General features: G+C 37.4%; 1 protein-coding gene across 1 annotated transcript in view; it reads right to left on the bottom strand.

Moving 5' to 3' along the window:
* LOC106874517 (uncharacterized) overlaps nucleotides 1-20655 on the bottom strand; it is a 392108-nt gene that overhangs the window by 138202 nt on the left and 233251 nt on the right. The window contains exon 2 of the mRNA XM_052966843.2: nucleotides 11732-12025. Within this exon, the coding sequence (XP_052822803.1) occupies nucleotides 11732-12025 (294 nt within the window). The remainder of the gene's footprint in view (nucleotides 1-11731; nucleotides 12026-20655) is intronic.

Genomic DNA, 20655 nt, shown 5'->3' with positions numbered 1-20655 from the left:
GTAATTACGCTCTCTCGCTGGATTCACAAACGTGACCAACTAACACCCTAAATATTACCAAACCAACTCGATCCTGGTTCCCTGGTTCGGCTCGGAGAGTCTCTCTTGCGATTCTTTCGTGCAACTTTCTGATTCCATGCTCATAGTACCAGAGCTGTGACCTCGCGATGTGGGGAAGTAACGGCTCGACCTAGCAAAAATACCTGATCTCCGAGCTACACACCCTGTTGAAAAACATTTCTCTAGAGGCCCTTCGAAAAAATCTTATCTCGGCCGCTTGTTTTCGCGATCGAATGACACTTTTGGTCATTACCCAACATTCATGAGCAGAGGTGAGAATAGGTACGAAAGCCGAACCGAAATTAGGGTAGCAATTTCGCTTCTTATTACCTTCTCTTTTTCTGAGCACCAATTGCTGAGGTTGGTGCATTACTAAACTGTGCCAACCTCAGCAATTCTAGCATTCAGTTCGTTATTTCAGGAGTATATTTCAAGGCGTCATTCCGTCTTGATTTCGTCGATATTTTCAGTAAACTCTTTGTCCTTTTTATTGTTGGAAATTTGAAGGATAGAAAGGAAGATAGAATCGCAAATCTACTACTTTTTGTACATGATCTGAAAGTGTATGCCAAAGATGTGAATGTTGTACTGAAAATCCCTGACCTAATTACGACATTCTCAGAGAATATAAAGATGGTGTTTGGCCTGGTTAAATGTTCTTACATCATTCTAAAATCAGTGAAAACTGCAAAGCAATCTAACAATACTTCATTCAATACTCTTGCTCTCCGATGTTGGATTAACTCCTAGACATTATTGTCTTAAGTCCTAAGACTCTCAGGAGGCTGCTTACCGAGGACCGAGATCACCCCAAAACGGGGGCGGGGTGACGGCAGTCAGTCGCAGTGTTACTTATTTACAGCCGAGTGGACTGCAGTGACGTTAGATAAAGAGTTTTGCTCAAGAACATAACGCACCTCCAAGTCTGAGAATAGAAAGATCGAGCGCAAAATTTTGGGGGCAACACCCGAACCACTTTTGAAATTTACGAAGAAGAAATAACTACGATGTACCAACGCAAAAAGTGATATAGATGCAAGTAAATAAATTAAATGTGCAGACTGCGGAATTACCAATGCGGATGTCATCGTCATCACAAGTAACTGTCCGAAAATGTCATTACGGTGTTATCTGTGTTGTGGACTGCAACGAAACACGTCGAAAGGATAATGCTGGGGATAGAAACACCCCTCCCACCAAAAAAAAAAGAAAACAGGAAATTACAGCAAAACAGCTTTAGAAAGAAGCGTCTTTCTTCGCAAAAAAAAAAATTAAAAAAAGTAAAATGTTACTACAAATACTAATTGGTATTCCAACTCTCAAGATGCTAATTGATCTCCTCGAAACACTGAGAACCGGTCAAAATTTGTCACAAGAGAGATCAAAAATAATGTAAACAAATCGCTGCCGCCATCACTAAACTACATGTCACTAATTCAACAGAGATGACTGGAATATATTCAGCTTAAGAACATTTTCAAAGCACAATTCGTACAAAATGTTTTCCAGTTTTTCTAAGCGACAGGCATTCTTAACATGATTAAAGCAAAATAAAATCAACTATTTTGATGCTGAAAGTTATCGATGATGTTGATGGAGAGACTACATGGAATCACGCGATGTTGATTACTGGACAATTACTATTTTCCCATCCATCACTCTTAAACAATATTCAGGAGAAAACTGTTGTACTCATGCTAATGAAATTATTAAACGGAAGCAAACTAGATAGAAAACAAACCTTAAAGAAGATACCAATAATTTGCAGGTAAGTCAGTATAATGAAAAGCTTGTTTCCAATCCAGACATATTTTACCGGGAGATGTGGAAAGAAAACATAACTGTTAAGAAATCCCTTTCTCAAGAAGATCTTAAATTATTCTAGTCTAAGATTTGGCGAGAAAAGAGATATTTCAACCTTAATGTATCGTGGCTAAATTCAGTTAGGAAAAGATGCTGTAGCAACATCGACAGTGAAACATACGTAATCGACCCGAAAATGTTCACTATAGATGTAAGTAAACTGCATAATGAGGAACACCTGGAAACGACCTAATAGTTGGATACTGGTACAAGAGGCTAATTTACAGAGACCCATTAATATGTACGTCGAAAAGGACTATGAAGCGTGAGATTAACATACCGAATTAACTTGCTGTTGTACGGACGAATAAAACCACCGAATTAGCAGAAAAAATATCGGCCCATTGCTTGGCTAAATATTATGTCAAAGCTTTACAAACTCTATCTAAAACGATTTCTCCAAGATTATTTTGAGTTCAACAACATAATAATTGATAAACAGGCGGGTGGAAGGAAGGAAGTATGAGGACGTGTCGAACAACCTTTGAAAAATAAAGCTCTGGCGTCCGAGCCATCCTTCTGTCACCGTAGAAACCTTGTAAGAGGATGGCTCGATTTTAGGAAAGCATTCGACACTATTCCTCACTCATGGCTGCTGAAGTGTCTGTAGTTGGCAAAAGTACCTGCTGCCATAGTTCATATTTGTACCAATAATGATTGTTGCGCTTGGCATTGTGAGTAAATGCCTTAATGACAGTCTTTATAAGCTGGGATTTTATGAGAAGAAAAAACAACCAACTCACATTACATTTAAGAAGCAAACACAACCATGATGATCACACGAAAGAGGTTCTCTCATACTCTTCCCAGAGAGAGAATTCGCATCTTCCATATATTTACCAGCACGTCTCTACTCAGTGTTGTCCTTGAATTCTTTAACACCAGAAAGAATCAGATTCCTCCACAGCTCCCTATCTGATGCAAGAAATTCCCAGGTATTAGTATCGAAATTTATCTTTTTGTGTCTTTAAAATTGTTTTTGAAACCCTTTCGGGGCCTGTGCTGCAGACGTTTTCTTTGCATCAGCTTACAATAAGTACACGTTTTGGCACGAGGGTGTTATTTAAGCGAGCAAGATGGCCATATAATCTTTGAGGGTGTTTTATAATCACGGATTTGATATTTGCCAGCTGCAGTAATCATGTATGAGGCACATAAGATCACCATGAGATCTTTCGGATATTACGCCAGCATCGCTGGTGGAGTTGGTGGAGACGTCGGATATACCTGCAGTTGATGGTCCTGGTCTCGCCTCTATACAACAGCGCTGGGAAGACACATGCTTCCTAGGTTTCAACTTTCGCTCAGCGAAAACGCATGTGAGATAGCACTAGCATATATAAATATACATACATACGGGTGTATATATATATATATATATATATGTACACACACACATATACATACATGTATATATATATATATATATATATATATATATATATATATATATATATGAATGTATGTATATAAAGTAAGAGCAGGAAACATTACATTAAAAAAATCATCACAGAAGATATACGTCCCAAATGATACTGTAATAATAGATAGATAGATATATAAATATATAAAGTATGATTATTTAAGAAGTTTAAAAGTTTAAAATATCTCACGATCGTTTCATGAATGTGTTACCCTTCGAAACGAAATCTAAAATTAATCATTATCAGGTAGGAAATTCACCCTTTTTCTCTGAGAAGTGGATGTATTACCTAATAATGATTATCAGTTTTAGACTCCATCTCGAATGGCAATACATTCACGAAACGATCGTAAGATATTTTAAACTTCTTAAATAATCATACTTTATATATTTGTATATCTATCTATTATTACAATATTATTTTTGACGTATATCTTCTGTGATGATTTTTAAATGTAATTTTTCCTGCTTTTGCTTTATAATATATAATCGCTTTTATTAAATGTCTAAATACCTTTAAGGTTTTAGGCATTCCCCTACCTAGAGAACTTAATTCGAAATTCAGTATACTGTATTCTCATTGAATACATATGATTAAATGTATGTATGTAAATCTTCAAGAAGTGAGTTTGCTGCACGTCAAAATCTGTTTTACAAAACCATTAAACGGCTAAGCGTCATTGTAAGTTGAACTGGCAATGGTCAATGATGTATTTTCCGATTGATCTTCTAGTAATTGTAGCACCCCCTTTATTGTAATGCCAGTAGCTTCATTAATGGTCACAATAGTTAATTCCATCGGCAAAATATATTACTGACTGGTGTATTTATTGCTGCCGTATTGTCTAGCTCGATCGACAACCGGCCTCAAAACAAGATACTTTCAAAATGGTGGTCATGGTTTTGTTTACGAGTGTTTGCGTTGTAATAAAGTATAAGGCGATAATTGTTGCAGATCTATGGATTTTCGTTTAATATGATAAAGATGATGAAAATGGTGTAAATAAATAAATGATGAATAAATGAAGGAATTGGAGAAAGAAAAAAAGGTGAACCAAAGCGATAACGGAGTCAACTGACACGGAGAGTATTTTGCTGATTACAGAAGCGATTGAGAAAAACGGGGTAACTGACTGATGAATCAAATATAGATGAATCTGATCAAGTATGTATGTATGTATGTATGTAACTAGTCTCAACTTTTTCAAAATGTATCAACGATTAATTAATGTCTGAAATGAACTTATTGTGAAGCGTCAAGGAGATATGATTTGCCCTGGAAGCGTGTTCATTTGACGAATAACCATATGGACAGGGATATAATTTAGATTCGAGAAACTCTGGCCAACTAAAAGATAAATTGAGTAAACAACAAAATTATGTTATAAATATCTGAAAGAATGTCTATAAACAGGTTAGAAGAAGTTAGGCAAAACATGTAAAGCACTATAAAAAAAAACAAGGACAAGATATTGTATCATCTTACATAGGTTGTTCGCTGCTCCCATTACGTTTCGGGTAAGTTCCACTTTATCAAATATAAGATAGAAAATAATCCAAGATTTCGGAAAAAAATGTAATATTATCGGCAGGCTATTCTGACGCATCGTAACAGAAAGTCTTGATGGATTACAGTATATAGCTGTGGCTAGTGAAGATAAATAGTAACCGTAGCATCAAGAGGGGTGTCCTATATAGGAGCAGTCGGCGTCCTGGCAAGGAGAATTATTGTGGGTGTTGAAAGGCGGAGATTAGGAATGGCCAACGTACAATAGCTGAGTTTTAAGGCCTTCGTTTTGTATAATAGAGAATAATATTTCGGTTTCGACCAGTTGGAGAGAAGCTGAAGCAAAGTTGTGTTCATGTATATTATTTTTTGTATCAGTTTAATGATAAATGGAGAAATGAAAATGCAATGTCTGTGTCGTTTTGCTATCGGTAGTCGATAGCGCAAATACTTGAGAACTAATTGCAACAAATGATTCACCAATTAGTCAAGCAAAATATCTCTGTAAATGGATGTCTCTCTAGGACATCCTTAATACGAGATTAAACACAGCCTGTAACACGCATCAGAAACTGAATCCAAAAATAACCGTAAGTGAAGCGTACGGTTTTAGGGATTGAGCATGAGTTACTTCCCGTTGCTTCAGACTTCAAAAGAAAACTTTAATTCGACATTGCAAGATTAGGAAAAAAGTTTATTAAACAATATTCCTAATTCTTAAAGTATAAAGCTGATGTTATTAATGAGATGGATTGAATCTGCTTGGTATCCATAGTTAAGATAACAGCCAGGCAGCCTAGTGGCGGGATCGAACCTGCTTGGTTTCCCTAATTAGCCTAGTGGTTAGGATGATGCACTTGCGATCGCAAGATCGTGTTTTGATTCTCGGACTGTGTGATGCGTTGTGTTCTTGAGCATAATCCTTCATTTAACGATGCTCCAGTCCACTCAGCTGTATATGAGGAACAACCCTGAGATGGACGGACTGTCGACGTTTTTCAGAAACTGTTGTGATCTTGACCACGTATACGTCATGGAAACCGGGTAACAGGATCTATGGGTCCTAAGACTCACGACAGTAATATCCAGGGATTGATGATGATATATCTATCTCTGATTGAGATGGTAATGTATACCAAATCGAAGGTTAATGAATAACAGGGTGGATGTCTTCAATAAGGTCTAATGGTGATTTATTAATGATGAGATAAAACACTTAGAGGTGGAGGAGAAGGAGGAAATCAGATTGTCTTAGGTATATGATCTTGCTGAGGAGTGTTACGTGCCATGAATGAAGTGAATCTGTTTCAACAAGGAATCGAAACCCGTAACTGAATTTAGCTTACTCTACGTTTGTGAGTAGAACATGTTATGTTTATTTGGCATGAAACTAAAGATGGTGGCAGATGAATATAATTGATTGAACTAACAGTAGTTCATAACTGGCTTTTTATTAATTAATACATGTGGAGTTCAATTCAATATGGCGCATGAGACGAACTGAATGCAGTGCAATGGTATATTTATACTTCAGCTTTCTACAGTCTCAACCGTTTTCTCCACCAGAACTTATCATCTATATTACCATTGATCTATATTGTTGTATAGCATTATATGTTATCTGTATTACTATAGGTCTATATAGCAATAGATATATAATAATATCAATCCATGTCACTACACAGTGACTCGCATACTTATTCTAAATACATTCTGGCAGATTCGAACCTGAATATGCTAAGCGCTGTCGTGTTTCTTTTTAGGAGGAGAACATCTCCTTTACCATGAACATTTCCCATTCAATTCATTTGTGTGAGTGACTTTGATCAGCACGGATCAGCGAACCGTTTGAAAGGATTAATATATTCACGTTCAAATCTGCCGGAGCGCATAAAGAATAAATATGCAAGCCATCGTTTTAAATCTCTCCGTTCACCGTGCATATAACGATTTGCTATTTTACCGTATCATACGGCATATTTTACTGTATCATCTCTGTAACTACATATGTGTGTGTTACTATTGATAATTTATAATACTATTTATTATCATGTTCATTACTATTGATGTCTATCATTGGACTAGTGGTCAGGGTGTGTTTTTCACTCTCGCCATGTCGTGGGTTCAAGTTCCGAACCGGGCAGCGTGTTGTGTTCTCGAGCAAAACACTTCATTCTACGCTGCTCTAGTGTTGTGTGGGGAGCGGCATGTCAAAGACCAGACCTAACATTTCCTCTGCGGGTCGTAAAAGATGACCAAAAAAAAAAAAACAACAAGTGGTAACAGTCTTCACCAGCAACGATTATCCAAACAGACCCAGAGGTTGGAAGGTTATCGCCTGCGCAATGCAATGGTGCCATCCGTCAGTAGTAGGGAATCGCCGACGAATGAAGGATGCAGCGTTGTCCTTTTACAGCGTGTATCCCCATCCTCCTCCTCTCGTTCTCTTCCTCCTCTATCACTATATCCTATTGTATAATACTATGTATTATCCATATTAATTAAATACCATTAATTGACCAACAATGAAGTACACGGGGAATGTCTCTTCAAACTCAAACTGCATTCGTTCTTGTTACATAGAAAATATATTTTAGTTCATTTTATTTCGGTTGAACTGCATTTGGTGGGAGACAGAGAAACTCATCGCATGTAAAAATGTGTAAATATATTTTCATTTAGGTTCACGTCAATACCAGTAATCCATTTATTCCAATATTTTATCTATACGAAGACTTGATTAACGACAACATTGTTTCTAAAGGTGAACATTACTGAAAACTTGCCATTGTGCCAATAATGAAGCTGATTTTTTTTTGACGTTATTCAACCATTCGCATTTACGCGATTACAGCTTCCAGTTCGAGTGATTTTCTCGCTGGCAACCAATAAATGCCAATGCCAGTCATTCAGTATAATAGGTCTATTCTCTCTCCATCTGATCAGTTTGTGTGCGGACAATTGTATAAAGCTCCGGCAATAATTACACAGGTTGATGCAGATACAACGACGATGATAGGAACATATCCTCAATATACTAGACACTAAAGTTTGCCAAATTTTAAAATGTTTTCTTAAGTTTATATTATTCGGATGCATAATTCATATATATATATATATATATATATATATATATATATATATATATATATAATATTCGTAGCAACTATAACGTAGCTGTCCGTTATCGGAGCTGCGTTCTTTCTGTTTGTCTGTTGGTGCGCATCTGTGTGCATGGGTATACACATATGTATGTATGTATGTATGTATGTATTTATTTATGTATGTATGTATGCGTGTGTGTATATATATATATATATATATGCATGTATGTACGTTTGTATGTATGTATTCTACATATTCATGTCTGTATGTGTATCTGTTTCCTTGTGCGTGTGTGTGTATGGAGTGTGCATGTGTGTATATGGTTATGTGTTTCAGTCACCTTTTGGTGTATGTGCTTGTCTGTCCGTATTACCTACGTAGCTATCTATATACTTATATATCAGTTTACCTACACATCTCTCACTCTTTGTGTATATATATATATATATATATATATATATATATATATACGTATATATATATATATGTGCGTATATATATATATATATATATACATATATATATATATATGTACGTATATATATATATATGTACGTATATATATATATGTACGTATATATATATATATATATATGCATGTGTGCGCGCGTGCGTGCGTGCGTGTGTGTGTCTGTATATATGTATGTACATATATGTGTGTGTTTCTTTGTGTCTGTGTTTGTCTCCGTTACCTAGCGGTTCGGCAAAATAGACCGATAGAATATGTTCCAGGCTTAAAAAATAAGTCTGACTCAATCTGTACGACTAAAAGGCGGTGCTCCAGCATGGCTGCACTTACATGATTGAAACAAAGAGAACAGTAAAACTATATATATATAATCATAAAGGGAAATGGAAATTAATAACATTTTCCCTTCCAAGTGGCCTAGCGTCTAAAAGTTTAGCCCAAAGGCTGAATTACTCATAAGGCACAGTGTATATTTAAATACGTAAGAGAAATCCACTCATGGGATTCCTTACACTAGAGAGAACAGCTAGGTTCTAGGCCCTATCAGTTCTTTCTAGCGTAAGGAATCCCATGAGTGGATTCCTCTTAGATATTTAAATACACACTGTACCTTATGAGTTTACATATATATATATATATACATGTAGATGAAGGTACATATATATATACATATAGATGAAGGTATGTACATACACTCATATATTGTTTTTTTTATATATATATATATATATATATATACGCACCCCCCTTCTCCCTTTCTAAAACATTATCAGTTTCACTTTTACATAAAAAAGGTGAAGCAAACTTACAGTAAATCACTTTTTTTTTGATAAACCCGATAACGAAAGTGCGTGCGTGCGTGCGTGCGTGCGTGCGTGCGTGCGTGCGTGCGTGCGTGCGTGCGTGCGTGCGTGCGTGCGTGCGTGCGTGCGTGCGTGCGTGCGTGCGTGCGTGCGTGCGTGCGTGCCAGCCAGCCAGCCAGCCAGCCAGCCAGCCAGCCAGCCAGCCAGCCAGCCAGCCAGCCAGCCAGCCAGCCAGCCAGCCAGCCAGCCAGCCAGCCAGCCAGCCAGCCAGCCAGCCAGCCAGCCAGCCAGCCAGCCAGCCAGCCAGCCAGCCAGCCAGCCAGCCAGCCAGCCAGCCAGCCAGCCAGCCAGCCAGCCAGCCAGCCAGCCAGCCAGCCAGCCAGCCAGCCAGCCAGCCAGCCAGCCAGCCAGCCAGCCAGCCAGCCAGCCAGCCAGCCAGCCAGCCAGCCAGCCAGCCAGCCAGCCAGCCAGCCAGCCAGCCAGCCAGCCAGCCAGCCAGCCAGCCAGCCAGCCAGCCAGCCAGCCAGCCAGCCAGCCAGCCAGCCAGCCAGCCAGCCAGCCAGCCAGCCAGCCAGCCAGCCAGCCAGCCAGCCAGCCAGCCAGCCAGCCAGCCAGCCAGCCAGCCAGCCAGCCAGCCAGCCAGCCAGCCAGCCAGCCAGCCAGCCAGCCAGCCAGCCAGCCAGCCAGCCAGCCAGCCAGCCAGCCAGCCAGCCAGCCAGCCAGCCAGCCAGCCAGCCAGCCAGCCAGCCAGCCAGCCAGCCAGCCAGCCAGCCAGCCAGCCAGCCAGCCAGCCAGCCAGCCAGCCCTTTTTTAAAGTTTTATTTTAGTTCTTGAGCGTGTTCAAAGCGGTCGCTATCAGAGTAACGAGACTTTATATGGTTGGGTTGAGGTGTTGGTTGAGTCGTCGATGCACATCCCAAGTCCGTGAATCTATTCATCTGAAGAATCGCAGATGGAGGATCTTTGGAATGTCTTACATAAATGATGGCCGCTTCATGCTTCTCGAGTATAAGCTGACGATGCGTCACGTGACGCTTACGCATGATACTTTCGCAGTGAATAGAGGCTTTGCACACAACTAATCTCACTCTACTTTAAAAAGAACTAATCAACATCATCGGCTGTTATGGAGAGGCAGGTTTTACATCAGAATTTTCTTTCTCTTGGCGTGATACCTTTACAAGTATTACCCATCACACGCTCTCACCACACCTACATCCTCATTCACATGGTTACTGTTGACTGAACTTGTTGTGTCTACTCATTCTTGAAAGAATGTCAGTTGTCCGTGCACTCATTGTTTTCTGCACCCAAGTCACCAGTTTGTTAATCCCTGCTGCAGAAACTAGCTCTGTCCATGATAAATAGCAGGACAAAGCTTATGGACGCGGTAATGGATGGCCGTCGAATCTAATGAGGTCATCCGTCATATACACCATATACGTACACACACACACATACATATATATCTACACACACAAGCATATTTCAAAATTTATATTTTGTTAATCATCACTAATCCTCATTAATCGTTATCAACAACGACATTTGCTGCTGAACAAGGCGCCCTCGACCTCTCAGGTATACTGGCATCAACGAGATTTCAAAACTTAGTGTTTAGCTACAGATTACGGACCCACCTTAATTTAGCTGATCTGTAATCAAAGGCATTCCAACCGTGACTATTCTGTCATTTCAGATGTTTCTAAAACCACATTGTTTTATCTATCCTTCCTTATTTAATACATTAGACTGCAACATGAGGAAAATTTGGTTATTATTTCTTTCATTTTGTTTTGGGGATGAAGTATTTTCTGACTCAGAATAACAATTTTTGAGAAGGAGTATTAACTCTATTAAGATTGTCTGTCAGGAAACATCCTTAGTGACAATGGGGCTTACCATTTGGTGGAGTGTCAAGAGTTGTAACTGAGTGCCGCTTATGGAGCTGTGCGGCATGAAGTTTTTGTTTTGTTTTGTTTTTGATTAGCAGTGCTTGAAAATAGCATCGTGATGAGCAACAAGTTTATTTTGTTTTCTTAGACAGAATTTCAAGAGGAAGGTAACATAATTTTAAAAACCTACATCACCTGTAAAGTTGAGAGTCTGGAAAACTTCTAAACAATTTTTTTTAATGAATGAATTAATTGAATTTATTAACGCAAATATTATAATTTTGTAACTGTGTTTAGCATCCCGTATACTTGTATACGGTGAATTCGTCAAAATAAATGTAAAACGCATTTTTCTTTGGGTTTGATGTCATTATCAAATATTGTTAGCGATACTAATGATTTAGCTTTCCTATTTCTTTAGGCACAAAGCCTGAAATTTTAGGGAGATGGGTTACTTGATTACGTCAACCCCAGTGTTCAGCTGGCACCTGAGTGGTATTTGAAGTCAGAAGATAAAGAGGCATGAAATACTGCTAAGCATTTTATCCGGTTTGCTAACGGTTTTTCCAGCTCTGCCACTAATTCAGATATTAAAGGTTCACTTACCTTTCCGGCAAATATAATCTCCAGGGGAGAAAAGGACAGGACGGAGCCGAAGGACCAGTTCACATAAGAAACCGGCTTCAGTATTCTGGAATATTTCTACCCGTTTTAATGTATCCAAGTGCACGTGGATTGCTATCTCTGCTTTGAGTTTGTCTGGGAGTAAACTAAGCGTTCTTTCTTCATCCGTCGATTTATTACACATCCATAAATAATCAAACCATTTAATGACCCGATCTTGGAGAATAAGCGGAACTCTTCGCAACGTCATATAAGTCTTCACACCATCAAGCTTTGCTGCAAAATAAAATCAAAAAAGTCAAATTAGATATCATTCATTTATCACGAATAAAACAATTGGAATGAAGTGTTTTATCTTTGTTTATCTGTAATGGCTTTATTGTTTTGTTTTAATCCTCCAATTCACATTTGTGTATCTGTGGTACATCTACGATGACTTTAGCGTTTTTAACGAGATATTTTAAGTTATTGCACCGCGGAAGTGAAAACGAATCCAGACATTTAGAATAGAAACATTTGAGAAAAACAATGAAGCTTTGATGGAGAGCTTATCCGTCACTTCCAAGTACGATAGCTTGCACGATAATCTTAATTGTATTAGGCGTCTTTGGAGAAACGAACTGACGCAAGCGCCATCTCGGCCTTTCTATCCTTGATCCAGTCGAACATTGAGAATGTGACAGATAGAGGGCAGCACTAGTAATATTCTGATACTTATTTATAGGCGAGCTGACTGAAGCAATGTGAAATGGAGTGCCTTGCTTAAGGACACAATGCGCTACCCGTTCCAGCAATTAGACCCACGGTTTTGTGATGGTCAGCTCAATATGCTAAATACCTGACCACGCACAAACCTAGAAACAAGAATCTTAGATAAAAAAATTTTTTATTGAAATACCAGTAGAATTAACCATTTGTTTTTCAAGTCCTGTCTTTGCCCTTATCTTCCTTCGAACGACTAATCAAAAAACTCAAACCAAACTATTACTCATCAATCTCTTTCATAGTTATTCTTATCCAAGGAGAAAATATTTGCATTCCTCCATTCCATTACAATATAGAATACAAATCTCCATACAACACCACACTTCGTCTACAAAAGACTTATATTTACTTCCTCATACATTATTTCATTAAAATGCCTAATATATTATATGTGAAATATATATTTTCTACTTCTTTATCAAATCTGGTAATATTAGTGTTGATGTTGTAATTACAGCGAAGACTAATTAATGTTCTCATTCATTGTTAATTAAGAAACATCGCATTTTTTTTCATCTCCCATTGTCAGGTCTGGATGTCTGTTTTAAAAATGAAAACCAGTTAAATATTTGTTTTACTTTCAGAAAAAGCGATCATCAGACAAGCTTTGCTGTTAAATTGTCAGCTAAGTCATCAAACTTAAATGGCGAGAGGAGTCGCAACGTCAAGATTGATTTAAATTTTTAAAAAGAAAAAAAAAATCTAATCAATAAATATGAGCAATTATATTGAATTAACCACATGTTTTGAAATAAAATATATGTTAAAAAGTTATTTAAGTATAATTTAGTAATTACGATACTTGGAAACTACTTTAATTATATTGACGACAAAATTAAATTGACGCCATACTTCACACATCAACATGTTGTTTAACAAACAGCCAATAGTCACAAAGAAACGATCATATTAGCTATATTCTGTTTCCTCTTCAGCTCCAGCCGATAAATATTTTGTCTTTTACTACAGATTTCCGCGAGGAGGATATTATAATAATAATAATAATGATGATAATAGTTTTATAAAATCATTTTTGCAACAACGTCTAGGATTGAGGCGGCAACACAAATTAGAATTGGTTGTGTTTTTGTAGACAATAAATAATATGCTATTGGCGTAAATAATTCTGTCTTGTGGCTTTGCATCACGTTTGGCTCTGTTTTAGTGAAACAAGAATATTTTAGTTACAGTTAATTCGCTTCTTCTGCTTGGCGCATTTACAGACATTCAAAAAGATAATGTGAAGTATGCATGCGCCTATGAATGTATGTGTGTATATGTGTGTGTGTGTGTATGTGTGTGTGTGTATGTGTGCTTACGTACGCATGCATATTATGTATGTATGTATCTATGCATATGCATGTAGGTATATGTGTATATGTAATCATGCATGTTATGTATGTCTATATATATGTATGTGTATATGTATGTAATGTATGTATATCTGAATGTATGTTTGTGTATGTATGTATATTTGTTATAAATGTATGTAGTGTAGATATAAGTATATATGCTAAGTTATCACAACTGCTGTTGCCTTTGCCGCTGCTGCTGTTACTACTACTACTACTACTACTACTACTACTACTACTACTAGCGTATTCTCTCAAAATTCTTCGGGTAAGCATAACGGTTGACTTAAGTTACACATAGGGGTTTAATATGACTACCACAGAACATTCTGTTCGGCACTATACCAATTTTGCGCCGCTCCCTCCCTCCAACCAGCCAGCCTGCTTGTCAGCCAATTTTGAACTGCAAAATATATTTGTAACAAAACTAATAACAATATAAAAGGAGTTTAATCAATTCATATAACGAATATGAATGGATGTGTTCACTATATTCTGGGGTGAAAACAAAACATTTATGCTGTTACACATACACACTTACATATAATACATACACAACCATTTCCACCTACTCACCCCACTTGAACATATGACCCTATACACAAACATCATCACACACATCGCACTCACTCACACATTTTGAAATGTAAAGAATACCTTTTTAAGTGAATATGCAATTTAGTCTCCGAGTGAAAGAATAGGTAAACTTTCTCTGATGAAAGTCAAAGAAGATCAAAAACTAGTCAGAATGAACACATTTCCTCCCATGAGAGATAAAACGTCTTTTAAATACTTTGTTATGAAGGCACTATCTTTATACTTCCGACATTCGTTTCTAAGAAAACATTGGTATTATTCCAGAAGGAATAAAATGATATAAAAAAATGCAATCTTCTCATCAGGGATAAAAGAAAAATAAAACGCATCAATAAGACAGTTTAACCGAATGTGATTACTGCATATACGATGAAGGGAACACTGGTACGTTTCTTTAGAAAAACAAAACAAAAAGTGTTCATAGATATAACGTCAAAGGCAATTTATAAGAAGGAGAAGGAAAGAAAGAAAGAAATTAGCAGAAAACTAAAAGTAGAAAAATATAGTGCGATGGGTAAATAGGAATAAAGATTAAAGGCATGCATATGTATATATATATATATATATATATATATATATTGCCTTTACAGCACGTAGCATAGATGAACGTGTAGGAGAACAGTGACAGGAACTCAAGGAGGAGAAAAGCTCCTCAGTAACTGAAAGTAACATGCTGGCCGAGAAAGAATACAAGAAAAAACAACAGAGAGAGAGAGAGTAATCCACTGGGATATATGCAGAAAGCTAGGATTTGACTATACTGATAAATGGTATGAACATGGACCTAGTAAAGTACTAGAAAGTAAGAAATACACGATGTTCTGGGACTTCGACATTCAGACTGACAGAGTAATAGATGTTAAATTTGTTTCTTTTCCAACAGTCTAATCTGTTGTGTGCATGTGAAAATAATAATAATAATTAATAATGCTTCCTTATCGCTGTATCAATATCAGTATCAATATCAACAGATGACAACGTTTCTCCAGAAGAAACGGAGAAACTTTCAAAATACAAAGATCAAGAAATAAAGGTAACACGAATGGGGAATCTAAAAACAGAAATAATTCCTATCCTAGTACGCGTATTAGGTATGATAAAAAAATATTCAGACAAATACATAGCAAAATCACCAAGACTAACAAGTATGTATAACGTACAGAACATTGCACGACCAGGCACCGCACACATCCTACGTAAAACACTTCCAATACAGTAAGAATAACAGCATCACAACAAACCACAGCACATACCCAAGGCACACAGAGCTGCGCTCGATAGTGCAGTGAAAGCAAGTGATAAAAATAAAACTACTGAATAAGAGTTACCAGGCCTACATATTAAAGAACAGCAGTAGCCCAACATGTGTTTGTAAACAACAAAATGAGACCATCGATCATGTTGTCTCCATGTGCAGTCTTCTTGCGCCTACAGAGTATCTCAACAGGCACGAGAGAGAAGCACAATGTATTCACCGGGTAATTTGCAAAGACTTGGACCTGTCCCATGATAAAAACTGCTGGGAACATAAACCACCGCCAGTGCTTGAAAATGATCACATCTCACTCCTCTGGAACGTCACCATTCAAACTGACAGAAAGATAGATGCGAATAGGCCAGGCATTAAATGAAGGACTTCAGACAAAAATCATGCCTCCTCATTGATATAAATCCCAATCGACATAAATTTATCTGTCAAGACCTACCAAAAACTGAACAAGTATAAAGATCTTGAAATATAAATTGGCATAATGTGGAACCTGAAGACTAAAACAATACCTGTTGTCATAGGTGTCCTGGGAATGATAGCAAAAGGGGCTGATTGCTACCTAGCTCAGATACCAGGAAACACCAAAATGGCAGAAATTCAAAAGATAGTGCTCATGGGAACTGCCCATATCCTACGTAAAATACTGTCTATGTAATCTCAAATTTTAAAACAAATTTATAATTCTCTAGAGCAATACTATGTGCAAAACCAAATATATGACACGCTAGGTATAACACCAACATGAACTTCTAACTTGTTGTCTCTTGAGGTCTCTGGGCGAGATTTGGAGTCAACTTGTATAAATGCAAAGCAAAAGTCAAGCATAATAATCATAATAATAATAATAATAATAGTAATAATTGGACTCTCCTATTCAGACTGACAAAGATTTAGAAAATAATAAACCAGACATGACGATTATAGATTAAGTGAAATGAAGTTGCTTACTTATCGACCCATCAGGCCCGTCTGATTCCAGGAACATAAAGAAAGAGGAGGGAAAAATATAATCCATTAAAATTTGAAATAGGAAGAATTTGGAGCATGCGAACAGTAAAAGTCGTGACTATAATAAGTGGAGAATTGGGAAACAGTAAGCCAAGGTATGGACAAATGGTTGATGGAGATTGGAATAGAATTCCCAGGAGAGCTCCTACAGAAAGTTTGTCTTTTAGGGGCAGCAAGGATTTTGAGGTTTCTAAGCAATTTAAAGGCTGCTAAAAAATTGTGGATACCTAAGGTCACAGGTAGTAACCCGAGATCCAAATAATTACTACCTTGAATAAAACGAACCTGAGCCAAATAATAATAATAATGACAACAACAACAAAAAGAGCACTCAGAGACCGTAAACTTCCGCCAAGGCAACACCAACGCCTTTTCAACGATTAGCCAGAGATGATTTTTAAAATGAGAATATCTAAAATAAACACGACTGCTTTCACAAATGAGAATACTAAAAAGGAACCCGACCACTCTCGAAACTTAAGTAAAAGAACAGGAAAAATAATCCAGAATCGTTGTCTGGTACCAAATCGACCCCCAAATCTAATCAGCTTGTGCCAGTCACGAAGCTAGACATCCCTGAAGGTTTCATCCGGATCCATCCAGCAGTTCCTGAGATTTCTTGTCCACGGACAACCAAATACGATTGAAAACAACACCTCCACTTAGGCGGAGTTAATAATAATAATAGCAACTATATATATATATATATATATATATATATATATATATATATATATATATAAAGTAGTTGTATGCTGTCAACTTAATGTGACAGTCCCCTGAAGGGAATAATACTACTGTTGGTTAGACCAAGGAAGCTGCACCGCTTCCTGTCGGTCTTGACACATTTCCTGTGTCCTTATGTTTACAAAGGGGAGACAAGCACCTCCACCCAGCTAAGCCTGCATCCAGAGACATGTTCTGGATGCAGGCTTAGCTGGGTGGAGGTGCTTGTCTCCCCCTTGTAAACATAAGGACACAGGAAATGTGTCAAGACCGACAGGAAGCGGTGCAGCTTCCTTGGTCTAACCAACAGTAGTATTATTCCCTTCAGGGGACTGTCACATTAAGTTGACAGCATACAACTACTTCATCGTATCACTACTGCATAAATCTCCCTAAGAGATTTAGAAATGTATCTCACACACACACACACACACACACACACACACACACACACACACACACACACACACACACACACACACACACACACACACACACACACACACACACACTATTTTACTTGTTTCAGGCATTTGACTGCGGCATTGCTGGAGGGCCGCCTTTGGTCGGGCAAATCGACCCCAGGACTTATTCTTTGCAAGCCTAGTACTTATTCTATCGGGTTCTTTTGCCGAACCGCTATGTTACGGGGACGTAAACACACCACCAACGGTTGTCAAGCGGTGTTGGGGACACACACACACACACACACAATATATATATATATATATATATATATACACACGACGGGCTTCTTTCCAGTTTCCGTCTACCAAATTCACTCACAAGGCTTTGTTCTGCCCGAGGCTATAGTAGAAGACACCTTCCCAAGGTGCCACGCAGTTGGACTAAACCCGGAACCGTGCGAGATCCTTGGTACAGTTAGGTATATTTAAAATAAGAAAAAGAATGAATTCATTGGTAGTTCTAATCCGTTTAATTTTAATTTTACAGTTTTGTTCATAGATGTAGTAAGTTCGTTGTTAATTTGAGTGGGGAGATTTTTTAGAAAGAAATTCTTTGTTAATTTTTCTGGAAAACTCTATCGCATTCCTTGTGAAATTGATCTGAGCTTTTGGGGCTTTGTGATTCTATTTATGGGATTTGGGTGTGTTTTGGGTTGGGTTGGGGTTTGTTAATCAGTGTGGGAGTGAAAGAGTGTTTATGAATAACAGCTGAAAGAAAATGGTGAATGGTCAAAACAAGAAACTTAATTGGGGGTGGAATTAGGTTGTGGTGGGGTGTTAAAGGAGTGTTTTATGAAGCCATTTGAATAGTTGACCTTTGGTGAGAAAAATAATGGCTAGACGTTTTTTTCAAACTCTTCTTAATTTTCTGTTTTAGGTGTGTGTCTGGGGTGGTGTAAGATGTCTTTTGATAAAAATGCTTGTTGATAGAAGTGTTTCTTATATATATTGGTTTGGGAAGGGACGTGTGGGAGTTCATGCTAGCTCACGTATCTACTTCCCGACATATAACAAACAAAAAGTATATATATATATATATATATATATACATCTCTCTCTCTCTCTCATATATATATATATATATATATATGTATGTATTTATTTATACACACACACGTTCACATACATGAGCGCGCGCACACACACACATGTGGACCAAGCTGAGAGTTGTGTCCTTCAATAAAACACTATGGGGAGTAAAGTTACCCCGTAGAGTCAACCCCGCTACTGTGTAATTGAGGATCCTCTCCGTAGTGTACAGTGTTAAGTTGAAATTTAATCTCCTGAACCAACATCGTTTAGAATCAAGCAATATGCTGAGGAAGGGTCCTCAAGAAATTCGATTCAATCAAATATCTCCCTCAGCAGTCCTGCACCTATGCTTACACGATTCCTCATTTATTTACTTTCAGTTTAGATATACATTGATTGAAAAATAAGAAAAACACGAACGAACGAATGAAGGGTTTGCAGAGCAGTTTAATACAAATGATTGTACAGTAATTGTGCCTGGTCTGGTTGAAAGAAAACATTTAACTCTTCTAGCAAATACATCTTAATTTGTGGGATCACAAATCTAGAAAGCTTTAAAGAAAATCTTAAAAGCCGATACTATAACCACAGTTTATCTTTCAGCAACAAAGAAAAGAATAATGTTATAATACTTTAAGCAACATATGAATGTTGAACGACAACGAATTAAAAATGTCAATATCTTTTGGTGAGACATTAAACCAAAATAACTACAATGCTTCCAATATTTTCAGCCAATATATTACAGAAACATTTGGCAATATTTTTGTAAATTAACTCAAGAACTCAAACAAAGTTTTATATATATATATATATATATATATATATATATAGGGATAACGAGAACTTTTGGATGAAAATTCATACTTTAATGCATTGTTGCTACGTACGTTTCACAGAGCACATGTTTTTGTGGTGACAAACCCCATCCATACGACATTACAAATATGATTTGCAATATCCACAGATTTTAAGTGGAGCTATTATTACATGTGTTCGTATCTTAAGCCAAGAATTGTAACTGTATTTCATAGGAGATTTAAAAGTTTTGGTTGTGTCCAATGCTTAGTTGAAGGATATTTAGCAATTTACACCAATCAGTAGGGTTTGGGAGGTTTATTGACGGTTTCTGTGAATATACAAAGGAGATTAAAGGTTTTTTTTATAAGTCTTTACTGTGCACTATTGTATTAGTTGTGCCATTACATTACTTGTTAAGGTTATCTCTACAGATTTTTTATAGAACAATCACGGATAGATGCGTCCATATATGTGCGTGTAACTATGTGAGTGTTTGTGTGTGTGGAACCAAGTTTGTCTCTCTCTTACTCTCTCAATATATTCATTCACTATACATAATTCCCCATGTGGTTGCCTATGTGTAGATAGGTGTATGCTTTATCAATAAATCTGTCCTATGGCAAACACGTCTATCAAAAAATTAGTCATTCCCACACGGAAATGTAGTACATGTTACCAGAAATACAGACGACCGAAATAATCAGTCATTCGAGAGAAAGTGCGCAGTTGAACGAAGTTCATTTAACCCCGAGTATTTTACGCAGCCAGAAACTTCAAACCATGAAATAACAGACGTATTTACAGCATAAAAAAAACAAAATCTATTAAACACCATTACTTAACACAAGCCACTCATGTTTCCTTTTGTTTAAGAAAACATTTCTATGT

This window comes from Octopus bimaculoides, chromosome 4 (assembly GCF_046866305.1).
Source record: "Octopus bimaculoides isolate indiv1 chromosome 4, ASM4686630v1, whole genome shotgun sequence".
NCBI lineage: Eukaryota > Metazoa > Mollusca > Cephalopoda > Octopoda > Octopodidae > Octopus > Octopus bimaculoides.
The sequence above is the reverse complement of the archived record's forward strand: the minus strand, read 5'-3'. Positions and strand labels throughout refer to the sequence as shown.